The following is a 19890-nucleotide window of genomic DNA, read 5'->3' on the forward strand; positions in this document are numbered from 1 at the left end:
AGGTTTGTCAGAGCTTTCCTTCCAAGAAGCAAGTGTCTTCAGACTTCATGGCTGCAGTCACTGCGTACAGTGATTATGGAGCCCCAGAAAATAAAATTTGTCCCTGCCTCTACTTTTCCCCCACCTATTTGCCATGAGTGATGGGACTGGATGCCATGATTTGGGTTCTTTGAATGTTGAGTTTTAAGCCAGCTTTTTCACCATCCTCTTTACCCTCATCAAGAAGCTCTTTCATTCCTCTTTGCTTTCTGCCATCAGAGTGGTGTCACTGTATGTCTCACTTATCACTTACACTTACAGTGATACATACGGTGTCTCACTTGTGTATCACTTCTCCATATATCTGAGGTTGTTGATATTTCTCCTGACAGTCTTGATTCCATCTCATGGTTCATCCAGCCGAGCATTTCACATGATGTACTCTGCAGAGAAGTTAAACAAGCAAGGTGACAGTATCTAGTCTTGTCATACTCCTTTCCCAAATTTGAGCCTGTCAGGTGTTCCGTGTAAGGTTCCAACTGTCCCTCTTGGCCTGCACACTAGATTTTCGGGAGATGAGTAAAGCGGTCCGGTATTCCCATCTCTTTCAGAATTTCCCATGGTTTTTTCTGATCCATACAGCCTAGTCAGTGAAGCAGAAGTAGATGTTGAGTGTGAAGTCAAGTGGGCCTTAGGAAGCATCACTACAAAAAAAGCAAGTGGAGGTGATGGAATTCCAGCTGAGCTATTTCAAATCCTAAAAGATGACTCAGCTAAAGTGCCACACTGAATATCCCAGCAAATTTGGAAAACTCATCAGTGGCCACAGGACTAGAAAAGGTCAGTTTTCATTCCAATCCCAAAGGAGAACAATGCCAAAAAGTGTTCAAACTACCGTACAATTGCACTTATTTCACATACTAGCAAAGTAATGCTCAAAATCCTTCAAGCCAGGCTTCAGCTGTATGTGAACCAAGAACTTCCTGGTGTACAAGCTAGGTTTAGAAAAGGCAGAGAAACTTAACTATAGGCCACTAAAATTTTTTTTAATTACAACATTTTTTTTAACCTTGTTAAGTGAGATTTTTGCTTCACTTTAAACAAGGAACAAACACGTGCACATCTGTAGATAATGTGGATACTACAGCATTCATTTCTGGGTTTTGTTTTATTTTTATGAGAGTGTTTTTAGAACACTTCGCATTTGCAAATTCAGTTCCTAGCGTCATGCCAATTGCCATTAGCTCTTTAATTTCTGGCTTAAAAGCTTTAGATCTTCTTCACTAAACCGTGATGGAATCAACAACCCCAGGGATATAAACAATAATAGTAATGAAGTGGGAGCCTGCAGAGACAGGCCGGAGGCTGCAGGCCCTTCTTGCAAACGGTGAACAATCTTCCGCATGGCTGTGTGGCTGGAGAAAGGGCAGTGCCTTCTGACTTCAGGGCAATGGCTGGGAGAGTGGCTTCAGCTCACTCGAGCTGCATCTTTGGGCTCAAAGAACCCAATCCTGCACTCACCAGAGGTCACCTGCTGCCTTGGCTGTGGTCCAGGCACCCTGCACAAAAGGCTGCTTGGGTAATGACCCGGAGGGGTGGGATGGCATGGGAAGGAGGCTCAACAGGGAGGAGATGCACAGATGCACACAGCTGATTCACGCTACTGGACAGCAGAAACGAACACAATGCCCTAAAGTAATTACCCTCCAATTAAAAAAAAAAAAAAAACGGCCACTTGGAAGAAGGGATAGCCCAGGTCACGGAAGGAGAAGGCTGATCCTGCTGTGAACTCGGCTCACGGCAAGGATTTCCACAGGCCGCTGAGTGCCTGTCTCAGGAGTCATTCTTTCCCTAAAACCGTCATGTTCCTAAGTATGTAAAACTCTGGGGCTTTCAACACCAAGGAGTCTGCTCATGCATAAAGAACACAAACATGTACTCTGGACAACCTGACTGGAAGGAAAGGTCTCTGAGTGCACAGAAAGAAATTCGCTTCTGGGAAGGTCCTAAATGAAGGGCTCTTGGTCTCCAAAAGAGATACATAAGCACCACTCGTTCAACCGCAAGCATCTGCCATGGACCAGCCACTGCGCCAGGCATAAGGGATGTATGGATAAAAGACATAGCCTCCGCCTCGAAAAGCTCACAGACCTGGAGAAGAGGCCGGTGGGAAAATGATGACGAGCCAATAGAATCTCTAAGTGTTGGGCACTCTTCGTGATCCCAGGGACTTCAGCCCGCCAGGCTCCTCTGTCCGCGGGATTCTCCAGAAAAGGATACTGAAGCGGGTAGCCAGCCCCTTCTGCAGGACTTCTTCTCGACCCAGGGCTTGAACCCAGGTCTCCTGCACTGCAGACAGATTCTTTACTGTCTGAGCCACCAGGGAAGACCCATAGTCTAGCACAGAGGCAAATGTGAGTATCTGATGCTTCCAGGCCAAGCAGGGTACTACCACCATGGGGGTTCGTGAAGGGTTCTCCTCGGACCTAAGTTTTCTCACCTCTGAGGATAAAACAGTTCAGAAATCCAGAGCAGAACACTTAGCAAAGTGCCATAGGGGGCACTCCGTAAATGTTTAGCTGGTGAATGGATGACCGGACGACTAAAATCTGGCTCATTACTGTGGCCGCTATGCTCCGGTTTTATATGAGGGGCCAGAACGGCAATGGACTGATTGACTGGGTCGTGTCACCTGCTGCCCACAACAGTCAAGGCTCTCACGATAAAATCCAACATCAGGCCCTGTGGGGTTTCGCCGCTACCTGTCTCTGGTGCCCGTCTCCCGTTGCCAACAGAACTCTGGCCACAGCACTCCCCTCCTCCCGAGTTCCCAGACATCCTGGCCTCCTTCCCCCATTGGGGCCAACCTTCAGCTCCCGCCTCCCGTCTGCTGAGTCAGCTCTGCTCACATGCCTCCCAGCTCCAGCCGCTTTGCTTCTGCAGCCTACATCTGGTTTGTGTTGTTGTTCAGTCACTCCATCCTGTCCGACTCTTTGCAACCTAATCGTCTGCAGCACACCAGGCTTCCCGGTCCTTCACCGTCTCTTGGAGTTTGCTCAAACTCTTGTCCATTGAATCGGTGATGCCATCCAGCCATCTCATCCTCTGTCGCCCCCTTCTCCTCCTGCCTTCAATCTTTCCCAGCATCAGGGTCTTTTCCAATGAGTCGGCTCTTTGCATCAGGTGGACAAAGTATTGGAGTTTCAGCTTCAGCATCAGTCCTTCCAGTGAACATTCAGAGTCGATTTCTATCTGTTTTTATTTACACCTATCTGTGTGACTATTGGCATAAGGTTGGCCTCTCCCATTACCAATCAGCAGGGTGACCATGTAATTTATCTTTCGAACAGAGAAACTTTTGAAAGGAAAAGGGGTGCTATTCACAATTATTCCAGGGCTACAAAAGCTGAGATGTTTGGCCATCCTAGTTATAAGCTCCAAGACATCAGGGATCATGTCTGCCTTTTATTCACTGTCATGTCACCAGTACTTAGCATTGAGTCTGGCATACAGCAGGCAATCAAAAGATTTGTTGAATTAATGAATGAGTGAGTGAGTGAGTGATTTGGGGCAGAAGAGAATGATAAATGTCACAGCCCTGGGGAATGTTCATGGGTCATGCAGATTAACCAACAGCTCCTGCTTGTGGGAGAAAGTTTGACAGCTCAAGATCTCTGGCCTTCTGTCTGCAGACTAGCAGCTTCAGTCACCATGACAACGTCAAAGGTCCGTGCCCAGGACCACAGCATCCTGCCCAGTCTCTCCTGCAGCTGCTCACACCACAGATTAACTCCTCCTCGACCAGAGCCCACAGCCCCGCCCCTGGCCCTGGCACGGATGCTCTCTGTATGTTGGGAGGGAGCTCTGGGTCGGAAGGCAAGCCCTGACTCTCAGGAAAGAGCTCTCTGATCCTGTGGCTTACGTGGGTTTTCCCTTAGTCAGGAGGAATTTCTCCTGATACAATTACACATTCTTCAACCCCACTAGGTCAAGTCAAGGATAGGACCTGATTAGAAGAGCATGGGCTCACCTATGGGGACCTTATCTTTGACAAAGGAGGCAAGAATATACAGTGGAGAAAAAAGAGCCTCTTCAGTCAGTGGTGCTGGGAAAACCAGACAGCTACGTGTACTAGGATGAAATTAGAACCCTTCCCAACACCATAGACAAAAAGGAACTCAAAATGTATTACAGACCTAAATGTAAGAGCAGAAACTATAACACTTAGAGGGAAACATAGGCAGCACACTCTTCGACATAAATCGCTGCTAGGTTCTCTCTGATCCACCTCCTCCTCCTCCTCCTCCTACTACTAAGTCGCTTCAGTCGTGTCCGACTCTGTGCAACCCCATAGACAGCAGCCCACCAGGCTCCGCCGTCCCTGGGATTCTCCAGGCAAGAACACTGGAGTGGGTTGCCATCTCCCTCTCCAATGCATGAACGTGAAAAGTCAAAGTGAAGTCGCTCAGTCGTCTCCGACCCTCAGCAACCCCGCGGACTGCAGCCCACCAGGCTCCTCCGTCCATGGGATTCTCCAGGCAAGAGTACTGGAGTGGGGTGCCATTGCCTTCTCCACCTCCTAGATTAATGGAAATAAAAACAAAAATAAACAAATGGGACCTAATAAAACTTAAAAGTTTTCAAATACCAAAGGAAGCCATAAAAAAGACAAAAAGACAACCCCTAGAATGGGAGAAAATAATTGCAAATGAAGCAACTGACAAAGGGTTAATCTACACAATATATAAGCAGCTCCCATAGTTCAATATCAGGAAAATCAAACAACCCAATCAAAAAATGGGCAGAAGACCTAAACAGGCATTTCTTCAAAGAAGACATACAGATGGCCAATAAACCCATGAAAACATGCTCAACATCACTCATCATTAGAAAAATGCAAATCAGAACTACAGTGAGGTATTACCTCACACTAGTCAGAATGGCCATCTTCAAAAAGTCTACAAACAATAAATGCTGGGGAGGACATGGAGAAAAGGGAACCTTCTGCACTGCCGGTAGGAATGTAAACTGATACAGCCACTCTGGAGAGCAGCATGGAGATTACTTTAAAAAACTAGGAATAAATCAACCATATGACCCAGAAATTCCATTACTGGGTATATAATATAAGAAAACCACAATTCTAAAAGATACATGTACCCCAAGCATGAGCTGGAATCAAGATTGCGAGGAGAAATACCAATACCCTCAGATATACAGATGACACCACCTTTAGGGCAGAAAGCGAAGAACTAAAGAGCCTCTTGATGAAAGTGAAAGAGGAGAGTGAAAAAGTTGGCTTCAAGCTCAACATTCAGAAAACTAAGATAATGTCATCTGGTCCCATCACTTCATGGAAAATAGATAGGGAAACAGTGGAAACAGTGTCAGACTTTATTTTCTTGGGCTCCAAAATCACTGCAGATGGTGACTGCGGCCATGAAATTAAAAGACACTTACTCCTTGGAAGAAAAGCTATGACCAACCTAGACAGCATATTGAAATGCAAAGATATTATTTTGCCAACAAAGGTCTGTCTAGTCAAAGTTACGGTTTTTCCAGTAGTCATGTATGGATGTGAGAGTTGGACTATAAAGAAAGCTGAGTGCCGAAGATTTGATGCTTTTGAACTGTGGTGTTGGAGAAGACTCTTGAGAATCCCTTGGACTGCAAGGAGATCCAACCAGTCCATCCTAAAGTAAATCAGTCCTGCGTGTTCTTTGAAAGGACTGATGCTGAAGCTGAAACTCCAATACTTTGGCCACCTGATGGAAGAACTGACTTACTGGAAAAGACCCAGATGCTGGGAAAGATTGAAGGCGGGAGGAGAAGGGGACAACAGAGAGTGAGATGGTTGGATGGCATCACCGACTCAATGGACATGAGTTTGAGTAAACTCCAGGAGTTGGTGATGGACAGGGAGGCCTGGCGTGCTGCAGTCCATGGGGTTGCAAAGAGTTGGACACAACTGAGCAACTGACCTGAACCGAATGTTCACTGCAACAGTACTTACAACAGCCAGGACGTGGCAGCCACCTAGATGTCCATCAACAGATGAATGGATAGAGAGGCTGTAGGGCATTTATAAAAATGGAATATTATTACTCAGCCATTAAAAGGAACAAATTTGAGTCAGTTGTAGGGAGATGGATGAACCTAGAGCCTCTTATACAGAGTGAAGTGAGTCAGTAAGAGAAAAACAAGCATATATTAACACATGTCTATGGAACCTAGAAAAATGGTACTGATGAACCTAGTAGAGGATGGATCTGAGGACACAGCTGTTGGGGAAGGTGAGCGTGGGAGAAACTGAGAAAGTAGCATCGATACCCGTACAGTATCGTGTGTAAACCAGTTAGTGGGGAGTTGCTAAATAAGCCAGGGAGCCCAGCCTGGTGCTCAGCGACAACCCAGAGGGCAGGATGGCAGGAGGCTCGGGAGGGAAGAGATACGTGTCTGTGTATATAGTGATGACTGATTCTCATTGTTGTACAGCAGAAACCAAAACAACATTGTAAAGCAGGCTTCCATCAATTAAAAAAATAAATAAAATTAAGAGAGAGAGAGAAAGCGTGGGCTCTGGAGTCAGAAAATCTGGATTCCATACCCACTTTTGACACTAGCTAGTTGAGAGGACTTAACCAGGGCCCGTAGCGTCAGTAAATGTGGGCGCTAACAGTAGCTACTCCTTGGGATAAAAAGGAGTGAAAATACGAGGTTAGGAACAGCCTGGCCGCGAGCCTGCGCACAGTCAGGGCCTCACCAATGGTGTCAAACAGTAGCCACCAAAACGAGCCTGAGGCCTCAGTACTGAGGAAACAAGCCAAGGCTCTAGGCATTTATTACCAAAGGATAAAAGACCCTCCGCAACCACAAAGTGAAACCCAGTGGCAAGGATCCCTCACCAACAGAAAAAGGCACTGAACCAGCCCAGGAGGGGGACACCCAGCAGGACAAGGAGGGACCCACCCCCGAGGTTCCCACTTCTGGAAATTCCAGGGCCAGCCCGCGGCAGGCCATGGGAAGCTTCCGTCTTTCTTCAGACAAAGAACCAGCATGCAGAGAAGGCCATGAGGATTCTGAGGGTGAAGCAACTCGACAAGACGAGGACTGAAGAGTGCCGGGGACAGAAGTCAGCCTTCTGGACAGCGAGGTAACCTGCCCACTGGGGGTGGGATTCACACAAGTAGCCGTCAGGACACTCTCCAGAGAGAGACGGATCTTTCTTGCTTGTGCCACGACCAGGAAACTCCTAGGTCCTCCCTGTGAGCACCTCAGTTAGCCCCTCAGTCATGTCTGACTCTTTGCGACCCATAGACTGTAGCCTGCCAGGCTCCTCTGTCCATGGGATTCTCCAGGCAAGAATTCTGGAACGGGTTGTCATTTCCTTCTCCAGGGGATCTTCCTAGCCCAGGGATCGAACCCAGGTCTCCTGCACTGCAGGCAGATTCTTGACCGTCTGAGTCATCCAACACTAAACCCACTCCCATGAAACACCGCCCCCTCCAGCAGGGCCACTTCCAGGAGAAACCGCAGCCCCGTGACCACACCAGACACGCTGAAGACACTCGAAGTCTGTAAAAGTCTATGAATTCACGGCCTGAAACGTGACCACTGCAGACCCTCACCCATGCAGGCCGGAGCTCCCTCCCGTCGGGCAGGGAAGTCGCTCCATGATTCTGCGCCTTGATGGCTCTAGAGGATGGATGTTCCACTGCTTCCTTCCCGACAAGTCACGAGGGGAAGCTTCCAAAACAACTCTGCTGGAGGCAGGGAAGTAAGCACTGGTGGTGTGCGAGAGCACAGAGGGTAAGATGCTCCTGCAATGAAGTGACTCTCCAACCGAGCTGGTGGGAACCACGACTTCAAAGACCTGCTCAATGTATCTATTTACCTGCCAAAGCAAGGCAAGCCCTCCAGGTGCGCTTATCATTCGCAGTTCCATTCCCTGCACTTGGCCTTGGAGACGAAAGCTGGAACAGGGGGGAGGAAATACTGTTTCCTAAATGCCAACTCTGTGCTGGGAGGTCTGCTGAGCACCTGTGTGGGTTATCTCACCCCCTCCTCCCAATACTCCAAATGAGGAGGAGCGGCCCCAGCCCTGTAACAGGAAAAGTAGTTCTAGGTTTAATGGGGTAAAAGGGGCTCATGGCCTTTTCCTTCCTTGACGCCTCCTTCTTTGAACACACAACAGGCCACATGTGGAGTGCTACAGTCCTGTGACTGACTGGTTCAAACTCGGGAAAGGTGTAGGAGAAGGCTGTACATTGTCACCCTGCTTATTTAACTTCTATACAGAGCACATCATTCGAAATGCTGGGTTGGCTGAAGCACAAGCTGGAATCAAGATTGCCAGGAGAAATATCAGCAACCTCAAACATACAGATGATACCACTCTAACGGCAGAAGAGGAATGAAGAGCCTCTTGATGAGGACGAAAGAGGAGGGTGAAAAAGCTGGCCTGAAACTCAACATTCAAAAAACTAAGATCATGGCAACTGGTCCCATCAACTCACAGAAAATAAAAGGGCAAAAAGTGGAAGCAGTGACAGATATTCTTTTCTTGGGCTCCAAAATCACTGCAGACAGTGACCACAGTCATGAAATTAAAAAATGCTTGCTGCTTGAAAGGAAAGTTAGGACAAACCCAGACAGTGTTTTAAAAAGCAAAGACGTCATTTTGCCAACAAAGGCCCATATAGTCAAAGCTATAGTTTTTCCAATAGTCGTGTACAGAGGTGAGAGTTGGACCATAAAGAAGGCTGAGTGCTGAAAAACTGAGGCTTTTGAACTGTGGTGTTGGAGAAGACTCTTGAGAGTCCCTTGGACTGCAAGGAGATCCAACCAGTCCATCCTAAAGGAAATCAGTCCTGGGTGTTCCTTGGAAGGGTTGATGCTGACACTGAAGCGCCAATACTTTGGCCACCTGATGTGAAGAACTGACTCATTTGAGAAGACCCTGATGCTGGGAAAGACTGAGGGCAGGAGGAGAAGGGGACGACAGAGGCTGAGATGGTTGGATGGACAAGAATCTGAGCAGACTCCGGGAGGCAGCACAGGGCAGTGCTGCAGTTCATGGGGCGGCACAGAGCCGACATGTCAGCAACTGGACCGCAGAGCCACGCCAGCTGAAAATATCTCCTTCTCCCTCCAGTCTTTTCCTTGGAGCAAAAGGTTTAAGAAAAAGCGCAGACATAGTATGGAGGACGCAGACCGTTGACAAGTGAGCAGTCTAGCACAGTGGTTAGACGTCTGGTCTCTGGAGCCCGGCATTCCGAGGCTCAAATCCCAGTTTAACCACTTATTTGCTGGGTGGCCTTGGGCAAGTTGCTTAACTTCTCAGAATTTATTTGCTCATCCAGGAAATTGAATGATGATGATAGATCCTACCTGGAGGTCTGGTGCAAGGGTTTAAGGATTAAAGCACTTAGAACAAGCCGAGAGAAAGGGAAACCACCAATAAACGGTAGCTATTTTTTATGGTGACCACAGCTCCGCAGGAAACCTTCCGATACTGTCGTCTGCAGACCCTCTCACCGGGTCTCAAGGGCAGGAGTCCACAGATGGACGGGTCTTCTGTGTGCTCTGCAGACTGAGCTGCTGAGGCCCAGCTCGGGTTAACAGCCTTGCCCCGGGGCACAAACTAGAAGGTGGACGCTTCTCCCTGAGGGACGAACAGCTGTCAGGCCCAGAGGACCACGGCTCTCACTCAGGACCAGCAACTCTGCAGTCACCGGTCAGCCCACTGTCCCGGTGACCCGCTCCCTGGGGCTGCCTCCGTCTCCCGGCCCTGAGGTTCTCCCACGCGTGTCCCGAGCCCCACAGGGGAACAGTCAGGGGAAACCAAGGCCACAAAGCCAGCCTGGTGTCTACTGAATCACCTGAGGCCAAGCGACCCCACCAAAGCTGCGGGGAAAAGTGATGATCTTGGGGGCGGGGTAAGTCCCCAGGAGGACACACAAAGCTGCTAGGCAGCTTCCCTGGGCTCCGGCCACAGAGACTCAGCAAATGGACTCAGCAGCCCAGCTCAGCGCTCGGGAGAGTCGTCTCTGCGACGCGGACTTGACACATGAACAAGCGAAGCAAATCAACACTGGTCAGTTAGGAAATTTAGGATTTGAAGCCCCACAGGGTGTTTCAAGAGCTTTCTTCTCTTTTCCTTGAACAGAAAACCCCCAGATGCACGTGGTTGAGGGGCTTTCTAAACTTCTTTTTTCCTGCCTTCCCTAAGAAATAAATAGTAGCGGTCACTGTAGCTCAGAGTAGCTGAGCTTTTCTGTTTACTCCTCAGACCTCCCTAACAGGCGGACGCTATCTTCACCATCGTCATTCTACAGAAAGAGAAGCTAAGGCTGCGGTGATGCCATCTCTCACCCAGGTCACACAGCCCGTGAGCAGAAAGAAAGCCTTAACACGGGAGAGTGACTTGAGTGTGGGTGCTGCCTGCCGAGCCAGGCGGTCTGCGTGGCCTCCACTTGGAGAGGCAGGGATGCGGGCTCAGGGCAGGCCCTCTAGACCATGGCTGAATGAGAAATGAGTCGTTTTCAAGTCGGCCTTGTCAGACTCCCTTAAATACGGCCTCATCCACTGTCATCTCGGCACGGCCCACCTGTGAGGGCCCAGTATTCTTCCAAACGACTCCTTCCTCCAGCTTCTCCTTCCTCCAACCCAACATCATGGCCAAAAGAGCTATCTCTCCAACAGAAAACATCCGTCATGTCGCAACTTTCTTGAATCTTTCAGCGAGTTCCCACTTCCCTGGTGGCTCAGATGGTAAAGCACCTGTCTAAAATGAGAGAGACCCGGGTTCGATCCCTGGGTCGGGAAGATCCCCTGGAGAAGGAAATGGCAATCCAGTCCAGTACTATTGCCTGGAAAATCCCACGGACAGAGGAGCCTGGTAGGCTACAGTCCATGGGGTCACAAAGAGTTGGACATGACTGAGCAACTTCACTTTCCACTGCCTGTAGCAGGAAGCCCGAACTCCTTGGCAAGCCTCTCTGACCACCTCTCAGGTCCAACCCCGTCCTCGCCAGCTCTCCCACACCTCCCCACTCAAGGCATGCGGACCACCTGCAGCCCCCTCAAGGGGCCCCCAGGCTGGCAAGATGCCCTCGGGGCAAGTTCTGAACGGATCCTTCCCACATTCCACGTCTCTGCTCCAACACACTGGGTATGAGAGAATGGCACACAGGTCAGACTGCCAGGAGTAAATCTGGGCTCCTCCAACTCACTCGAGCGTCAGCTGCACCTCGGGCTGCCTCAGAGTCCTGCTCTGGAAGCGGCACGACAGACAATCCTCATACGATCACCATAGGGACTAAAAGAGACAAATACCACCAAGTCCTTCCTGACCTCTGCTGGCTCCCCTGGGCTCCCACTGTGCACACATTTCACAGGACTCCAGCCAGCCATCACCCAAAAGGTGAGATGACAATGCTGGCAGGAATGCAGAGAAGAGGGAATCTCGGGCACTGTTCACGGGCTCGGAAACTGGTACAGCCGCCACAGAAAACAGTATGAGTTTCCTCAGAAATCAAAAATAGAATTACCATATGATCCAGCAATTCCACTTCTGGGAATGCATCCAAAGGAAACACAAACACTAACCAGCAAAGATGTCTGCACCCCCACGCTCCTAGCATCATTTACAAGCAACGAGACGTGGAAGCAATCTAAGCGGCCAGATAGATGAATGGATGCCGAAGTCCACACAGACAGATGCAGATATCACGGAATATTATTCAGCCATCAAAAGACGAGGGAGCCCTGCCATTTGCGCAGACACAGATGGACCTTAAGGATGTTACACTGAGTTAAATACGTCAGATGGAGAAGAGAAATATTTGCATGACTTCACTTATGTGTGAAATGTGTTTTTTTTTAAAAACTCATAGAGAAAAATATTAGAGATGGGGGTGGGGGAAGCGGAGTTGGGGGAAGGTGCTGGAAAGCTGCAGACTTCCAGTTGTAAGTCCTCGGGAAGGTACAGTTTGATGGCTGCAGTGAACACTGCGATTCGGTATAGATGAGAGCTGTAAGAAAGGAAATCTAAGAGGTCTCACCACAAGGAAAAAAGTTTCTCTCCTATATGAGATGATGGATGCCCGCTCAACTTTTTACAGGAGTCACTTCGCAATAAATACTCAAACCTTTACGCTGCACACCTTGAAGTTACTCAGGGATATACGCTAACTATATCTCAATAAAACTGGGGGGATACCTCCTCTCCAGGGAGCTCCAGGTGCTGGCTGACACACCTCTCCCTCCACGGTTGCTCAGTCTCCTGCCATGTGAGACTGGATGATCCGTCGTGATGAGTGGGCTGGGTCTTTAGCAGCATCCCCGGCCTCTTCCCACTAACCTCCTGCACCATCTCTCCAGCGGTGACACAGAAAATGTCTCCAGACATTGTCAGATGAGCCCCCTGCCCAGAAGCAACCTACTCCCCATTAGGAACCACTGCTTACAATTCTGAGCTCCTTGAATAACTCGATAAACAGCAGCAGTAGCAATATCTACTTTTTTTTTTTTTTGAGTACTCACCATATGCCAAGCACAGTTCAAAGCCCTTCTCCTGAGTCACAGAATTTAATCCTCTCAATGCCCTAAGGGTGAGGGGTTTTCGGCACACTTTATTGATAATGAAACAGAAGCATGGAGAGGTTTGTAACTTGCTCAAGGTGCATTTTATTCTCCTGTTTCCTATCCTCAACATCTAGCCTGTTACCTGATATAACAGAAGTTCAGTAGCAGTGTAAAGAATGCACAGATGAATCTATTAATCAGACAGTCTCCTCCATAACAGCATCGAGGTCAGGGATGGTGACCCATCTGTCTCCTCTGCAGTCCCCCGGTACCTCCAAAAAACTCCCCTCCCCAGCTATAGCTCTTTTAAGCTGTCCAGGTATTTCATGGGTGTTAGGCTATCCCAGTGGCTCAGACGGTAAAGAATCTGCCTGAAATGCAGGAGACCCAGGTACAATCCCTGGGTTGGGAAGATCCCAATGACTGGCATCTCCACTCCAGGACTCTTGCCTGGAGAATCCCATGGAGAGAGAGGCCTGAAGGGCTACAGTCCACGGGAGAACACAGAGTCAGGCACGACTGAGCGACTGCCACTCAAACTGTCCCAACTACTCTGCGTTTGTTATTATCAATAATATGAATTACACCTTCCGAATTAGCTCTATGAGTGGTTCACTCAATTCAGCCAAGAGTCCCGACACCACCAGATAAATACCATCAATCTAACCTTTTACCTATTAGATAAAAGTATCGCTGAGATACAATAATACTATTTTTCCAGCATCCTGAAAACCCTCCTAAACAGCGTGCTTCTTATGAGCACTCCAGAGAGCGCTGCCCAGAGGACGCCCTAAAGTGAGAGGGTGCTCCCTGGTCCAAAGGTGTTGCCACTTACGGCCTATGAAGGAAGCAGTGAACCGAAGGACAGCGCGTAATAATTAGGTTCTCTATTGTTATCATTATTGGCTGCGCTGGGTCTCCATGGCTGTGTGGGCTTCTCTCTAGCTGCGGCAGGCCAGGCCTCCTAACTGGGACACGGGGGCTTCTCTTGCAGCAGAGCACGGGCTTCAGCAGTTGTCTTGCAAAGGCTCAGGAATCGTGGTCCCAGGTTGTGGGACACGGGCTTAGTTGCTCCACAGCATGTGGGATCTTCCTGGACCAGGGACTGAACCCATGTCCCCTGCACTGGCAGGCAGATTCTTTACCACAGAGCCACCAGGGAAGCCCCAGTAATGTGATTCTTAATTGACATGGGTTCAGCATTTTAACTACTTAGCCTTCAAAAACTGCAGATAAACACAGGTATAAACCCTTACACCACAGTAGATGGAACTCTTAAAGTGTCCCATATCCAGGACTGACAGTCTATGCATATAAAGAGGGGGAAAAGAAGAAATGTTTTCTGTTAGAGAGCAAGGAAATCCAACGCTTTTTGACTCTGCTAAAATTCTGTAAAGCGTTAAACATGAAGCAAATGTTTAAGAGAGAATTAAGCTAATCATCAAGCAAGAACTACTTAAAGGGCTAAAGACTCATTGGGTGAGGCAAGGAAGAGTCAGGCAAAGCTCACTTTGAATCTCAGCTCTGCCACTTTGATGGTTGGAAAGGTATTCAGCCTCTTTTAGCATCAGTTTCTTTGTGAAATGGGTATAGTAGTACCAACTTAGAATGTTATTGGAGAGATTAAATGAGAAGATGAATGGAAGGTGCCTAACTCACAATGGATACCTAACAAAGGGTAGGTTTTAAAATTGTTATAAAAATGATCTCATGGGCACACACACACACACACCCCTCATTTCACAGAGGAACTTTGAAGTCAAAGGATAGGTCTTAACGGCAACACCAGAACTACTCTCTGTCATCCTGTCCTTCATTCTACCTCTGAATTCTTTCACAAAGGAAAAGACCAAAGAACGGACAATAGGGAACTACTGAGCTGATAAAGAAATGCACAAATAAGCTCAGATACCTCGTGGCATCACCAGTGTTAGAGATTTCATTTGATATCTCATTCCAAAAGTGTTTCTCTCTTGGGTAATAATCAGATGCAAAGCCATGCAGAGGCTACATGTGGATGCAAAGATAATAAGACATGATCCCTTTCCCCAGTATCTCACTGTCTAAGGGAGGAAAATTCAGGCATGAGTCCAAATTCAATCTAGGCCACCTATTAGATTATTACATGTACTGCAACTAAATAAAAAGAGTCTCATTACATATCAATGCAGCATGTATAATTCCTTACTTAAAATTACTCCAGAATTATGTCCTCCATTCTTCACAGCAATTCGAGCCTTAAACCTGTGCTAAACAGATCAGCACAACACTCTCATCATCACAAAACTGTTAGTAGGTTTCCATGAAAGGAGAAAAAAAATAAGACAGGGCCATCTAAGAAAGAGTGGTATGAAACACTGCCCTTATCTCTTTAAATTGTAAGGTTTTATTTTTTTTAATAAAAATTGTGGGACATAGTCTGAAGTCATATGCATTCCCAGAAGGAAAATGTATATTTTTATTAAACTTAAGAGTCAAGTCTGAGGTGGCTCAGTGGTAAAGAATCCGCCTATCAATATAGGAGATGTGGGTTCAATCCGTGAGTCAGGAAGATCCCCTGGAGGAGGAAATGGCAACCCACTCCAATAATCTTGCTGGAAATCCCGTGGACAGAGGAGCTTGGTGGGCTACAGTCCATGAGCTCGCAAGAGTCAGACACAACTTAGTGACTAAACCACCACCACCAAGTCAGATTACAGAAACATTTGAAAGATTATATACTAACAAAAAAAAAGAATACAATGACAATAAAGGGGTCAGATCATACATGGCCCCAGAATTCCCCTACCTATCAGTGGAGCTGAAAATAGATAAAGAAGCCAGCCCAGACTTGTGACTCCTATAGCAAACTGATGTGTAGTGACCATTAGAATGTTTTATTGAATTATGCTTGCTTTACAATGCTGTGTCAGTTTCCGTTATACGCATATATACGCCCACTGCGCCCCCCCCCCCCCCCCCCCCCGGCTATCACAGAGCCCCGGGTTGAGCTCCCTGTGTTACAGAGTAGCTTCCCACATCGATTTCACACACAGTAGTGCATGCATGTCAATCCTAACCTCCCACTCTGCCCCCCTCTCCTATCCCACCCCCCACCGCCAGCTCCCCACTGCTGGGTCTGCACCTCTATTCCTGGCCTGGAACTAGCTTTATCTGTACCGTTTTTCTATTAATGGATTCTACATGCACGCATTAAAATGCTGCTCATGCCCCAGTCGCTAAGTTGTGTCCGACTGTTTGTGACCCCATGGACTATAGCCAGCCAGACTCCTCTGTCCATGCGATTTCCCCGGCAAGAATACTGGCATGAGTTGCCATTTCCTCCTCTGGGGGATCCTCCCGACCCAGGGATCAAAGCTATGTCTCTTACAGCTCCTGCATTGGCAAGTGGATTCTTTATCACTGGGCTGCCTGGGAAGCCCACCTGCACTGATATATGATATTCGTTTTTCTCTTGGGGTTCACAGGTAGCTCAGTTGGTAAAGAATCCACCTTCAATGCAGGAGACCCCAGTTCGATTCCTGGGTCAGGAAGATCTGCTGGAGAAGGGATAGGCTACACACTCCAGCATTCTCCTACCGTTAGAATTTAATGTGGGTCACACCAGGGCCAAAAGGAACCATGAAAGCTGTCTCCTCCATCCCTCTGCCTTCATAACTTGAGAACTCCAGAAAAATGGGGCTCTCCCTTGCTTCCGTGTCACCACCCTCCACCAGTACGCCTTATGGTTCAGGAGGGTGTGCAGGTTGGAAACCAAACCCCAGCCTCTACGCCTCATGGTTCAGGAGGGTGTGCAGATTGGAAACCAAACCGCAGCTCAGAAGCTTCACCCTCCATCACCTCTACAGTGAAGCCCTCCAACTGGGCTCTCAGCGGCCCCCCATCCTCTTCCTGAGACTCGGTCCTCTCCGCCTGAGGTGCTTCTCAAGCCTCCTGTTTCCTCTCCCCACTCCACCATACCGCCTTAGATGATTCCCTGTCCCCCACACTCCCTTCCAGCCTCACTTCGCCCCTGCCAACGCCACCCCACCTCTGCATCCTCTTCCTGGCAGGCAGGAGGCCAAAGTTCTCCACCTCCATTTTTTTTTTTTTTGAGTATTTTTTCCTTCCTATCCAAAGTACAGAGAGGCCCCAGCACGGTGCCTGACACACAGTGAATTTTCGAAAAAGCGCCTTGCTCATCCCTGTTATAGATGTTCTTACTGCTTCATCCTCACAAAGCCACCAAAACCGCTCCAGGTCTCTCGCGGCCTCCCCATCCCACTTCTGGTGGCCTTTGCTCCATTCTCACTCACCTGGGACAGGTTAAGACATCCCTACTTGCTTAAAATTCTCTCTCTGACTTCCAGGCCACCCTCTTACCCAGCATCTCACACAGATGTAACGGTTAATCAGCCTACGTAAGGGGCCTTGAACGTGACAATCCAAAGCCCCTCAGCCTGCTGCGGCCGCTGAGCACCGCATCCCGGAGCAGGTGACGCAGAACGCCACCTGCTGCTGTGTGGTCTGGGGGACCCCTCTCCCGCACACTGTCACAGGTCTGCACTCAAACGTCACCTCCCAGAGAGGTCCCCCCCTCACCACCAGAAGCATCTCGACCAAAGGCAAGGCTCAGTGAGCCAGAAAGACAGACGTCCAGGCAGCCCTCTCCCCCCGCGGGCGAGGCGATGGCGCACTTCCCTCCCGGCTCACCTGGATCAGCGTCTCCAGCTCCTGGGGGCTCACACAGATATGATCCCGCAGGAATTCCGCCTTCTCCAAGGCGATAGTGTTCTTTTGGCTGCTCTCAAAGGGCTGCTCCAACGCCCGGAAGACGAGACCACCCGTGACGAGGTAGACCACCACGACCACGAAGATGGCAACCACTGTCTTCCACTTCATGACGGTCTGCAGGCCCCCCCTGGGCCGCGCCTTCCATCCTGGCTACGACCGCGGCTCGGGAGGACACGGCGAGGCGAGGCGCCGGCGGAGCCCCCGTTAGCGGCGGCCTTGGGCGGGCACGCCGGGGGCGCTGCTGCAGGAACGGCCACTGGGAAACGGGGCGGGCGAGAGGGAGAAGAGAGTTCGTTTATAAACACACACCCCACACCATGTCACCCGCGCAGAGGTCTTTCAAGCCGGCTGTCAAATGGGAGGGCTCAACATGGGTTCCCCAAGCCCGCAATGAGGGAATTCAACCAGTTGCTAGGTGTCTGCTTTGGATGATAAAAGCTGAGCACCAGGGGTTCCAGTTTTCAATAATAATAATTGAGTCTGAAATGTGTATATGTCTCTACAAGGGTCCAAATCTGAAAGCCATGTCTCTGTTTTTTTATCGTTCAGCTCCCTCCCTCAGTTTTCTTGTTAAGCAACGTGTGAGATAGACTACGGCTTCCCTGATAGCTCAGTTGGTGAAGAATCTGCCTGCAATGCAGGAGACACCAATTCGATTCCTGGGTGGGGAAGATCCACTGGAGACGGATAGGCTACCCTCTCCAGTGTTCCTAGGGGTTCCCCTTGTGGCTCAGCTGGTAAGTGAATCCACCTGCAACGCGGGAGACCTGGGTGTGATCCCTGGATTGGGAAGATCCCCCTAGTGAAGGAAACAGCTACCCACTCCAACTATTCTGGCCTGGAGAATTCCATGGACTGAGTGGGGTCGCAAAGAGACACCACTGAGTGACTTTCACTTTCAAGATAGACAACAAACCACCCTATTTGACAAAGAAAAGTGTACTGTTCAATCTGGACAGGAAATAAGTAGGAAAAAGATACCCAGTAGATTTGCTCAAGTACTGAGGGCTGCTGCTGCGCTGCTAAGTTGCTTCAGTCATGTCCAACTCTGTGCGACCCCATAGACGCCAGCCCAACAGGTTCTGGGGGATTCTCCAGGCAAGAACACTGGAGTTGGGTTGCCATTTCCTTCTCCAATGCAAGAAAGCTGAAAGTGAAGTCGCTCAGTGTTCGGACTCTTTGGGACCCCATGGACTGCAGCCTACCAGGCTCCTCCGTCGCACGGGATTTTTCCAGGCAAGAGTACTGGAGTGGGGTGCCATGATACGGCAGAAGGGTCCAAGCTCACACACAGCGCCTCTCAGATCAAGATGCAGGAATAGGCGGAGGACATGGAACTCACGTCCCCTGTGAAGCGGTGCCCTGGGAGGGGGCTCAGAGGAGAACGGAGACTGAACTGGGAGAAGACTCTCCCTGGGAAGGGAAGTGGTTCAAACCCCAACAGTGGGGGGCCCTACCCCTGCAGTTCTACAGAAAAATGAGCTCCCCTGGAAGACTGGCGGGGCTAACAGGAAGCCGTGGGAAGCCGGGACTGCACTCCAGAGGAGCGCGCTGGGGCGGGCTCGTCCCGAAGCAGCGCGGAGAGGCAGCAGTGGCCAACTTGGGCTAACCACGGCTACTTGGGCGTGTGTGCCAGCCTGAGCCGGGGGAACATTGCAGCCTCGCCTGTCTCAGGCCACAGCTCCGCGGTGGGGCGGGAGCGGCTGTGACCAAGGAGGAACCTCAGCTGAGACAGCGAGGCGGGCGCAAAACCTGGAAGCGGCGCCTGAGCAGGGGCGCAGGCGGCCATGGCTCTCCCCGACCGACCGGGGCCACACCCAGAACCCCTGACGGCAGCCGGACCCCCCGCAGGCCGCAGCCCGGCCCTCACCAGGTGCCGGGACAGCCCCCGACCGCTCCCCCGGAGTGAGGGTGCCGGCGTGAGGAGGGAGAGAGCGCACCCTTGAAGCGAGCCGAGCTAGCCCGGCAGCTCAGCCCGCAGCGACTCTGCTTTAAGAACCCGGAGGCTGACCCCTGCCCGGCGCCCCACCACGGAGTGACGGCGGGCACTCGCACAGGAGCCCCAGGGCACACCGGTTCCGGCCAGCCCCTCCGCCATCCACTCCCGCCTCCTACCAAGGCGGTAGCTGTCAGCACAACCCGAGGAAAGATGTCACTTGTGTTCCCATCACATCCAGCTCTTCCACCCAAGCCACTGGGCAGACACAGATCCAACAGGAACGCTCCAACACAAGCAGCAATGGGTAACTACCTTCCCTAATTTCATAAAGATAGAGAGATAAGGAAAGTGAGAGGGCAGGGGAGCTTGTCTCCACTGGAAGAGCAAGAGCAAAACCCCTGAAAAAATAATTACTGAAACCAAAATAAATGATTTTAGCAAATGAAAAATTCAAAGCATGAGTAATAAGAATACTAACTGAATTAGGGAAAAGAATAGATGAAACACAATGAGAATTTTAACAGGGAATGACAAAATGTGAAAAGGAAACCACTCAGAACCAAAGAAAAACAATAACTGAAATAAAAACAGGCTAGGACTTAACAGCAGAC

At 49.7% G+C, this 19890-nt stretch overlaps 1 protein-coding gene across 1 annotated transcript in view; it reads right to left on the reverse strand.

The window, feature by feature from the left end:
* KCNK10 (potassium two pore domain channel subfamily K member 10) overlaps positions 1–19890 on the reverse strand; it is a 154032-nt gene that overhangs the window by 68347 nt on the left and 65795 nt on the right. Inside the window, 3 exon segments of the mRNA XM_052646954.1 lie at positions 17260–17466; positions 17468–17542; positions 17544–17596. Coding sequence (XP_052502914.1) covers positions 17260–17466; positions 17468–17542; positions 17544–17596 — 335 coding nt within the window.

Source organism: Budorcas taxicolor, chromosome 10 (genome assembly GCF_023091745.1).
Source record: "Budorcas taxicolor isolate Tak-1 chromosome 10, Takin1.1, whole genome shotgun sequence".
NCBI classification, from domain to species: domain Eukaryota; kingdom Metazoa; phylum Chordata; class Mammalia; order Artiodactyla; family Bovidae; genus Budorcas; species Budorcas taxicolor.